The sequence below is a fragment of the Dendrobium catenatum genome, unplaced genomic scaffold, assembly GCF_001605985.2.
Source record: "Dendrobium catenatum unplaced genomic scaffold, ASM160598v2 fragScaff_scaffold_1280, whole genome shotgun sequence".
Classification (NCBI taxonomy): Eukaryota; Viridiplantae; Streptophyta; class Magnoliopsida; order Asparagales; family Orchidaceae; genus Dendrobium; species Dendrobium catenatum.
Genome location: NW_021319742.1, coordinates 117,243 through 128,306, shown reverse-complemented (window position 1 = coordinate 128,306; position 11,064 = coordinate 117,243). Strand labels below are relative to the sequence as shown.

The 11,064-nt window shown below is 34.4% G+C and overlaps 1 protein-coding gene across 2 annotated transcripts; it reads right to left on the bottom strand.

The window, feature by feature from the left end:
- Positions 1 to 338: 338 nt before the first annotated feature.
- LOC110114403 lies at positions 339 to 6,388 on the bottom strand. 2 transcript variants are annotated; one of them, XM_020847264.2, is made up of 4 exons: positions 6,258 to 6,388; positions 4,885 to 5,026; positions 2,676 to 2,755; positions 339 to 739 (listed from the first exon to the last, which is right to left on the bottom strand). In XM_020847264.2, exons 2-4 carry the CDS (start codon positions 4,993 to 4,995, stop codon positions 667 to 669), a joined length of 264 nt encoding a protein of 87 aa, XP_020702923.1. In that variant the 5' UTR covers positions 4,996 to 5,026; positions 6,258 to 6,388; the 3' UTR covers positions 339 to 666. The 2 variants fall into 2 exon arrangements, with proteins under 2 accessions (XP_020702923.1, XP_028555236.1); XM_028699403.1 differs by lacking the exon at positions 6,258 to 6,388 and adding an exon at positions 5,863 to 6,084.
- Positions 6,389 to 11,064: the final 4,676 nt, after the last annotated feature.

Here is an 11,064-nt window from a genome sequence, read left to right as displayed (position 1 = left end):
ATTTCAAAATTTTAAGCATTTATATATTTAACACTCAATTTTTAATATTTATTTACAAAACACCAAAATTTTACAATAACATAAAAATATTACTACTATTATTCTTTCTTTAAAATATATAAATTTTCATTGAAATATTAAAATTTTATGCAAAGAAATATTAAATTTTAAATTATTAGAAATATAAATACATTGTGGTATGTATGTAAATTATAAAACTGGTAATGGTATCCAGTGCTGGTGAATGAATACAGCCAACAGCTGCACTACAACAGATTGATCTACCTTTGATTTATTATAATTTTGTAGTGATTTTAGCCTCTTTGCACACAAAAGTGCAATTTTCTAAACAAAACTTCAAAGAAAAAACAACATTTTACAGATAAATAGCTAAAATTATACATGTATATGTAACAAATGACTTCCATACGTTGGCTATTAAAGCTTAAAAACAAGCATGGATAAATTACTAGGGGCTCCCCTATAGTTTAAACCAGTCAAAATGATGAAAGCAATCAGAAAACTTCCACAAAAAACTGATTTTTGTTGATTTTTCGATTGTTTCAGTAAATGACTGTCATCATTTTTCAAGTATGACAGAAACGACTAGCAGCTGAAAAGCTGTTGGAGCAGGCGCAGAACTAGAGTCCTACAGATTTCCTGAGGTTACTCTAGCTTGACTTCTTCCCTCTTTGGTGGATCCAGCTGCAAATAGTAAAAAGGCTCAATTGGCTCCTCCCTGCAAATAACCAAATTATATTTAAGGCTAAAAAAAAATTTATGACTTGATAATTGATAGGAAATACTCGAGTTCGCAAGTAAACTTAAGAGAAATATTTGAGTTCGCAAGCAAACCAGCGAGAATAATGTAAAAATATGGGCGAAATCAGTCCCAAAATGATGGATTGTAATAAGGGAATCAAAGCCAAACAAACACAAAGCAAGATACAAGTGATCCTCAATTCGAGAGGAGGATCATTCTCTCCCAATCTCTAGACAAGGAGTCTAGAGCCCAAGATGCCAAAGAAACTTCAAGAGAAACAAATAACTCAACTTTCTAAATCAAAACTCCCTCCAAAGCCCTAGCCGCCCCCTCCTTTCCCCATTTAGATTCAATTTGAATAGTGGGACCCACTATTGTGGGAGGCAAGGAGGGGAGGAGGCGGTATTAGCCCGCCTCCTATAGACATAAACCGGCCATGGGTGGGCCGATCCAAGAGTTGGGGCCGGTTCAGGAGGAACCGGCCTAATAATAATTTGCTCGGACTGGACTATTCTTTACAAGCTTGTATATTTAATGAATCAAACATAAACAATAACTTATTCGATTGTGTTCAACAAGATATTGACTAATCTACATTATATTTATAAGCTAAACTTACAGTGCAAACATATATATAAATTGCGTATATTCCTATTTATACATTTATATTTATATAAATATATGAACATACATGTGGCAATATGTAGATTATGCGCATACCTTGGTATACTTCATGTTCATGAACAACTGAAGCCAAGCACAAATAAAAGAATTTGACCGTTTGCTTAATGATCTAAGCCAAACAATAAGTGAGCCTCCTATTTACACCCCTAATTATATTGGTGAAACAGTATGCAGTATATGGCATAGAACAATTAGCTAAGAGAGTAATACTTAATCAAGCACAGCAAACAATCCAAGCAAGAAACAGCACTTGAGATCCAAGCCTTTCACAAAGAAATATCCAAATGAAGCTTAACAGTACAAAAACGAGATGAAAAAAATTTGCATCTTCTGAATCCATGGAACCAATGTGTTAACTTGGGTTTGCAAATTTTGTTTTTCATCTTGCCGTATACAACAACAACAACATGCCTTTGTCCCACTACGTGGGGTCGGCTACATGAATCCTTTTTCTCCATTGTGTCCTGTTAAAAGTCAAACTCTCGTTTAAATCTAATAAAAACAGATCATTTCTAATATTTTCTAACCAAGTCATAAAAGCATAAAATTCATAACTAATAATTAAGAACTCCGTGGAGAACAGATCTTGAGTGTGTTTTTGTGTATTCAGGTTTGTATAGAGGCATGATATAAGAATTTTGCTGAGAAAGGAGGCCCATATCACATCAGTTGCAAGCTGGTGCCAATGCTAGAACTAAAAAGTGACTAGTATGACCGCCGAGTTCTATTATCTAACTCAACTAAAACTCCCAATGGGCATATATAAATGAAGGGGGTGGGGTAGGAACCATTCTCTACAACTGGAAAATAGGAAAACGGTCATATGTTTCGGCATTGTAGATTTTTTTTTCCAGATTTTCATAAGCAAACTTCTCAAAACTTTGGGTAAGGGGTTAGCAATCTAAGGTAGATTGCTTCCATTGCTAACCAAAATTGTAAAAATAAAATACAGGAATAGAAGTTAATTTATTAGAAAATGGGATATTTTTACCATAATTAATGGAAAATTCTAAACAAAATTGACAACTGACTACATGTATAGGCAGTTGATGAAACTAATGATCCAGGTTTAGTCACCAGATTCTGCAAGTTCTGAAAGATTGAGGTTTGCAGAGAAAATGTTTGTAAAACCAATCCAGTGTCAAGGTATAAGTCGATAAAATAACAAATAAAATTTTAAGTTCACTATTTCAATTACTCGTGCCTGAGTTAGGGAGGGAAAATATACCCAGGTTTTGACCGCATGCATCGCCAAAAGAGCTTGAAAGGACCAGGAACAGTTTTAAAAGGGTTTCCTTCAAAACAAGCCTGCAAGAAAGCAAAACAAATTAAAAAAAAATACAAAAGGCTAACTTGTTAACATAATAAATTGGCTTGATCTAATTAATATTTAAGCCCCTAGGCTGGAGAAAATATAAGAAATATATGAGTGGATAGCCAAAAAAATGGACAGAAGGAAGCAGATAGGATACATTCGAATAGAAAGTGAATGCTAATGTTTGTCCAGATGGCATACTTAACTGCCCCCAAGAACTAATTGCAGTTCTTCTGAAAAAGAAATAACTAGCATTCTAGTCGTACTTTATTTTAAGCTAATATAATATGATTGAACAGATGACTGATTCATGATAAACATGCAATCCAGAAATGTAAATAAGTTATATTTTAGAACTTGAGCATCAAAATTAGCGAACAAATAGAAAAATTCAGCAAACCAACCGATTTTCTTGATAAGAAAGGAAACATAAATAAACAACATATAATGGTTCTCTTTTGAGAGGAGGAGCTTCTCTCCCAAACTCTAGATGCTACTAAAATCACTTACAAAAATAATGGACAGCAAGAACACTAAAACAATCTGCATAAAGAAAAATAAAAATACAACTAAAAGGCCTAATATAACTCTCTCTATTTTCCCCCCAAAACTTGAATTTACTCCTTTATGTTTTCCCCCACATTCTCCTTTGATAAGTGATCCACTCCTTCAATCATCTTCCCTTTCCAACCCCCTTTCCAACCTGGCAGCCACCCCCTTCACCTGGGCCCACATCCTTGACCACTTGGCCTTCCTGCCTTTGTTTTAGGCAGCCCGCCTGCAAGGCTGAGCCAGCCCTATTCTCAGCCAATCCATCAATACTTCCCCCCCCCCCCAAAAAAAAAGTGCCACCTTGTCCTCAAGATGAAATGAAGGGAAGTGCTGCTGAATAATCTGGTAGTACTCCTATATGGCCTCGTACTCCAATAGGTTCTTCCACCTGATCAAAACTTCTTTGCTTCCTATTACTCTTTGACACTCTCCTTCGACCTCCAATGGTTCAAACAAAACCTCCATGTCGTCCATCATTGTCAAGGGAAGTGAAGAAAACGGAATGCGCTCTCCTATCACACGTCGCAATTGGGAGACATGAAACACCGTGTGGATGGTTGATTACAGTGGTAACTGTAGGTGATATGTCACGGCACCGATGCACTCCACTATATTGTAAGAACCAAAATAATGGGGTGATAACTTATCATTCCTTCTCTGTGCCATGTTTCGTTATTTGTAGGGTCGAAGCTTCAAGTAAACCATGTCCCCCACCTCAAATTGAATGTCTTTCCTTTGTGCATCCGCTTGCTTCTTCATAATTTCTTAAGATCTCAACAAATGACCCTTCAACTCCACCAAGATATTGTCTCTGTCCTTGTCGTACTATTGTATTGATGCCACCGGTGTGTTGCCTTATCCATAATAGATCAAGTGAGGCGGATCTTCCTTATAACACTTTAAACGGTGTTGTCTGAGCTGTCAAATTATAGGAAGTGTTATATCAATGCTTTGCCCATGCCAACCATTTTTCCTACAACTTTGGTGTATCCAATACAAAGCACAAAAGATAAGTTTCCACACTATGATTGACCACCTCTGTCTGTCTGTCCATCGATCTGAGGATAATAAGGAGTGCTCCTTTCCAAAATGGCCTCTCGTTTCTTAAACAATTTCATCCAAAACTAGCTCAGAAAGATCTTGTATTGATCTGATACAATTGATTCTAGTATCTCATGTAGTCTCACCATCCCCCTCATGAAAATCATCGTTACTGATACTATTGTATAGGGGTGGCAAAGGGGAATGAAATGAGCATACAACTCAACGTCATCAACAAAGAATTCAGTCAGGGAAATTTCTATCGGTTATGACACCAACCTAAACCATACATACTATGAAATTTAAAGCACAAGATATCACATTTAACTGACAAATTTTGTAGGCAAGGCGAATGATGTACGCATGAGAAATGGGGCAGAATAAAAATATCAAAGCTGAATTAAAAGGATAATCAATAATGAATGCACGACCAGCCTTATTTAAATCGCCAGTATCATTATGCTGTTGCAACATCAAAACAATATAAATTTGAAAAATAGGGGCACAAGCTAGAACTGGTAAGCAGCACCTGGACAATATCCTCAGCACGATCATTACATCTATGTGCTCGAGGTTGTCGTGTATCCCCGTCGGGCAAACCCCAAGGGCTCTCTCTTCTTGGCACAGGTGTAGAACTCATCTTTGATTTGAAGGAAAATATTTTCTGCAAGCTGCATATCAATATTATCAGTTTCAAATCACTTAAACAACAAAATTTACAAGAAAAAAATCAGAAGGTCATTTATCCATTTTATTGTGAAAGACTTCGAGATCCAAAGTTCTTATAGTAAGAATCTGCTATGCTAATTGTGTAATATGTTATATTCTTCTCCAAATATTTGATAAGAAAGAAGTCCACCGAAACATTAGCATCCACTTTAGAAGAATCAGCATTAATAGTGAGAGTCAAGCTCACATTTTCAACAATCTAAGCAAATATTTCAATATCAAAATTAGGAAGAAAGGATTGCTCAAGCTTACAAATCGTAATACATGAACCATTAGCCAACAGAAAATTTTTATTGAAAACTGAAAAGAACCTAATTCAAATAGGAAAATGTCTACGCTTTGCATTTTACACATGGACTAAAGCATTAGAGCACAACTATGACTAAATTGAAATAAAAGTATGGTTACATAAAGAAACTCAGTAAGCCCATCTGAAATTTCAGCCATAAAGGCAACATTAAAGTGAAACCGAATATTTCTACCATTTTAAATCTATGCAGATCGCGAGTTAGCACCATCAGGTCAAGAAAAAAATAATCAAAGGCAAGTTTTTTTTTTTTTAATCAGACATTTAACTTTATCCGAATGCCCTCAATCTGTTCTGAAAGCAGCGACAGAAAAAACGTTTATAATTTACATAAATTTTAAATAAACCGCAAAAAAAAAAAAAAAAAAATCATATGCCCTCCAGCAGCGGAAAAACAAGGCAAAGGCAAACCCTCTATAATGATGCAAACAAGAAAATTATTCATGAAAAGAAGCCTGAGATGACACCTACTTCCCGAACACAACAAGTTTGGACCAAGAGGATAGAGAAGTATTGTTCTACTGCTTCTTCTTAACCCACGTAAAAAGATGGGAGAGGCGGGGAGCTCAGACTGCCACCGACTGTGTGAGAGGCACGAATGTGGAAATGGGCCAATCCATGGCTCTGTTGGTCCAGCTTTGCAGCTGAACTTTCAAGTTTTTAGCTTTAAGGAGCTGTTTGGCAACAGGATTTACGCAGGTTTGAGCAGGATTTAGCGTGAATGCTTTGACTCGGCATAAATCTCACGGCGGAATAAATCCGCCGTTGCGATCTTTTTGCGGTAAATACCGGATTTACTAATCCTGGAGTTCTACGGTTTTATGGGATTTGTCCGAAGAAGCGCGCGAAAGGGAGAGAATGGTTACCTTCGCAACGAAGTTCCTTCCCGTCGTCCTCGTTACTTCGGATCCAACAAAAAAACGGCGATCTGTCGTGACAACGGGAAATTATTCGGTGGGGAGTCCGGACCTAGCTCCACGTCCCGACTTCAATCAAACATGTAAGTTAAATTTATCCACGTAATTTCCCAAAAAAAAAAAAAAAATCTTCCACGTGGACTAACAGCGCGTTTAGGGCAAACTCACTATTGTGAAAGTAATTAAATTCATCCACGTTCGTTTTATTCAAGAAGATAAGCTCAATCCATCCTCCTCATTGTTTAGGACAAACTCATTATTGTGAAAGTATTTTTTGCGAAGTTCTCGACATGGAGTTTATTTCTAAATAGTTTAGGAACATATAATAGAATTGAAGACAGCTTTAACATTACAAATAACAAATAGACACATGTACACAGTATGCACAATACTTTTTTTTTTTAAAGTATATAGAAGAGCTTGTTAAGCATGAAAATGTCGATAGGGAACAACATAAGAATTGACAAGAAAAAATGATATTATTTAGAGTTGAATTGGATTATGTCATATTATGTTCTCTTGCAAAATAATAATGTGCAAGTGAATATAAAAAATATCTTGTCAATTTATATGCAATGTTATAGAACACAATGGAGAAAAAAGATTCATGTAGCCGACCCCACGTAGTGGGATAAAGGCTTGATGTTGTTGTTGTTGTTGTTATACATGATTCATTTGTTCTTTTTTTACTAGTTTTTATTCATTTTGTATATGTATATTATTAATCTTATATATATAAATTTTCTCTTTTTCTACATGTTGTATATAAATTATGTAATTCTTTTATATAATTTGAACACATTGTCTACTTGCAAAAATGTTTCTAAAGTCTTATTTTCTATATTGTACACAGTCTGTACAACTTGTACACACTTTATACAAGACATTGTACACTAGGTACAGGTTTTACTTGATGATATAAAATCTTTTATTTTTTTACATTGCAAACAAACCCTCTTACACAGTATGTACAATGCTTTGAACACTGTTTACAAGTTCTCTATATGTACAAGATATTATGTACAGGTGTTCTATTTTTCCTCAATGCTATAAATATTTTCTTATTTGCAGATGTGCATCCCAAAGGCTAGATTCCGTTGTAGAGCATCAACATTCAGAAATGTTTGTGAAAGCATAAAATAATTTTTAACTTATGAAGTTAAGGACACTTTGAAATAGTTGAATATATTACAATTTACTGAGTTCCCACGATTTCAACAGAACACGCCACTGATCTACATGCTGGGATGTGAGCTAGCAATCATTCGACATCAAATGGAACGAGCTTAAATTTTCAACATATGAGGTTGCTCTACTAACAGAATTGTCAAACACAGGTGATTTGATCTACTAGGAAGTATAACCATTAACAAGCTACATTGAGATTCAAATAAAAAAATGAAATGAAGAATAATAACAAATCAACATCCACTAAAGTTATTGTTAACATGTATATTAAGTTTTGGTTGTCCAATTTATTTTTTCCAAACAAAAATTACAGAACCCCTAAGAGACTCCTTACCATTTCCTAGAATATAGATGAGTTTAATAGTTATAATTGGGCTATGTCAATACAAGATTTCTTGGTTTGTTAGTTTGATAGAATGGCTTCGAAGTATGTTGAGGATGGATCCTTAAGATGCATGAGTGGCTTTGTTCCATTGTTAATGGTAAGTTATCTTTCCAGTAATGCACACTGTGTACTACATGTGAATTTGTTTATTTTTCTAATATTACCTAGTGTAGCTGATGTTTCAACCCAAACTAATGGCGAATGGAGAAGAACTTATGTGGGGCGGAAGAATACTTGCACTAGAGGAGTTTCTACTGATGATAGCTTTATGGTTTTTGAGTATGAACGAAGAAAGACGAATCTAATCACAGGGTCTATAGAATACTCTAAATTGTGTAGGAATGAGATCTCTCCACCACTAAACTCATCAAGTGCTTCTTCCTCTGGTAGAAGGATGGAGACATTGGAGTCTTTAATTAGAGCAAATGCAGTAAGATGAACAACTTCCGAATACTTGAGGTGGAGGAGATTCTTATGCCCATAGTGCCAAGATTAAAAGCAACTAATGTGCTTATATAGCTTATCACATGTGGTTATATCCATGTGAAGGCTCACCATAGCTTTGGTCTTGTTCCTACTTACAAGCCAATATTGTTACATCATTTGGAGCAAGGTAAACTAACTACTCTAATCTTAGAAGTATCTCTGGAATGGCATGGTGCTCCGAAGACCAATCAAACAGTGTTTGTCAGCCATGCCTCGATGGGTGTGGCGGGGAGGCTTCAGGTTGACGGGGTTGCTTGCAAAGTTATGACAGTAAGCTGCATTACGCGGGTTCATACCTTTTCATTTTTGTCGGTACTTCCTCCATCGCCACCTCCTTTGCAATAATTGTAAACGCTGCCATTTACAGCAGAAGGGGCTTTCCAGCCTTAACCAGCTGCTGTTGAAGGCAACAACAAAGGCACCATGAATAATAATAATAATATAAAAATGATTGTTATCATTACCCTTCAGATCACTTTTCCTTTGGTAGTGTTATGTATTTTCTTCCTATTACAATTAAGAAAGAAGAGAGTTCTGAAAAGACTGCCAACATGCCACCTTGTGTCGAAGGAGAACATGAGAAGTACCGACTCTTTAATTTTTGATATGGATATATACAATTAAGAAAGCAACAAATAATTTCTCTAAAGAAAATAAGCTGGGAGAAGGTGGATTTGGACGCTATGTCATTGACTTCTGAGGTGTTGTTGTTGAGTGCAAATCAGCTGTTGCTCAAGAAAGATTTCTTCTTAGTCACTGGCTACATTTCCCTCTCATTCGATACTGATGTCGCAACTTTTAACGGAAATAGGGGTCTTCCCAGATTCTACCAGGCACAAGTGATCGGCTATGACGTTACTTTGTCTGCAGAGCAAAGTCTTCGGCTAATTGTTCAAGTGCGATATAATGGCACCGTCTCAGTTCCGTTCTAGGCCCGCGACCAAATCTTGTTCATACAAACTTCACCCCCTAGTTCGTCTTTCTTCTTACCGAAGGAGAATGATGTGGAACATCTTAGTAAAAATGTTCCTTAGACATATGTTAATTGGTTTGTTAGAGGTATAGGAGTTATGAGAGGGAAGTAATATGTTATTGATTTCTCTAGGTTTCTTTGCTAGCTTATAAGTATAGGAGTTATGAGAGGGAAGTAATATGAATGAATATTTTTGAAATTATAATAGTTTTTCATTGTTTTTGGTCTCCTAGAGCTGTTTAGCTCTTCTTCATCTTGCTTCTTCATGTTTCTCCCTACATCACTAAGTAGAAATCCCTAAAATCAAAGGCTTGCGAGTTGCGGCTCGAAAAACTTCTCTTCCTTGACTCCTTACACTTCCTCCACCGTTCTAGCTTACAGCTCGTAACTCATCCTCAACCCTCGCAGTTGCTTCGACTCTAGAACTTTGGCCTTGAGGTTCATTAACAACTACGCTCAGTATTTCATCTAAGGCACATTAAAATTAAGTTCTTTTTAAATATTAAATGGTTAGAGAGTCGAATCACATCAGGTTCATGTCAAAATTTTAGAACTATTTGTAAAATCGGGTCGAATTTTGATTAGCCATATTCAAATAAAATCAATTTTAAGTTAGAGCTAAACTCAATCTGAAAATTCATTTTAATATTTGTTATATTGCATTTCTTTTTTACTTTGAATTTCTTCCTCTATATCAAACGACCACTTAGTTCAATTCAAGGTATATTTTCTAAAATTTAGAGTAGAAATTATTGTTTTGAAAATCGAACCGGACCGGCCAGTTCGACCGGTTCAACCGTGAACCGGTCTTACGGCCGGTTCGGTCCTCCCTAAGAACCGGGCTAGCAACGAACTAGTCAAAACTGGTTTGAACTGTCAATTGAACCGGCTGACGTTGAACTGGTCCGTTTCTTAAGAACCGGACGGTTTAACTAATAATATATTTAAATATTTTATTTTTATAAAAAATGTCTAATTAAATATTAAATTAATTTAAATATCATATATTTTATTTAATAATATGTTTTATTATATTATATATTAAATTAAATATAAATAATCTAGCTGACATGATGCTATAATACCATGAAAGCTCTTAACCCATATGTACAAAGAAAGTATATAAACAACACAACATAAAACTCATAAGTGATGTGAGACTTAATAACTAGTAGTTTTTTGTTTCAACATTCAACAATGTGTGCATGAGACTTTTTTGAAAGAGAACTTGTTGGAAAATTTTTTTGTTGAATATTCAAATAAAAAATTATCATAATAAATTTTAAACTTCTTAAATTTATTATTAATTATATTTTTATAATTATTCAAATAAAAATAATTATTTATCATTTTTAAAGTTCTAAAACATTTTCTAAATGCAAAATTAAATGATAGAAAAATAAAAATCTTAAAAAATAATATTGTATGACTTTATAAATATAGTTTTATAATATAAAATTTATATATAATTCATATATGTAAATTATGCTTAAATATATAACATAAAGCAATTATTTATATCAAATATATATATTTGTATATAAACTAAATTTTTATTAAATATAAATTAAAATAAAAAATTGAAGATGTTTATATTTAAATTTAAAATTAGTAATTATTTATATTTAAATATATAACATAAATATAATAATTATTTATATTTAATTTTAAAATTATGTAATATATTATATATGTATGAATTTTATTTATTTTTTAGTCTAAAA

What these genes read in the sequence shown, in the direction of transcription:
- LOC110114403 (XM_020847264.2), bottom strand. Translation starts at nt 4,995, where the DNA reads ATGAGTTCTACACCTGTGCCAAGAAGAGAGAGCCCTTGGGGTTTGCCC. An exon ending in GTGCTGAGGATATTGTCCAG is followed by an intron (nt 2,756 to 4,884) that starts GTGCTGCTTACC and finishes GCTTTCTTGCAG; the next exon opens with GCTTGTTTTGAAGGAAACCC. An exon ending in TGCATGCGGTCAAAACCTGG is followed by an intron (nt 740 to 2,675) that starts GTATATTTTCCC and finishes GGTTATTTGCAG; the next exon opens with GGAGGAGCCAATTGAGCCTT.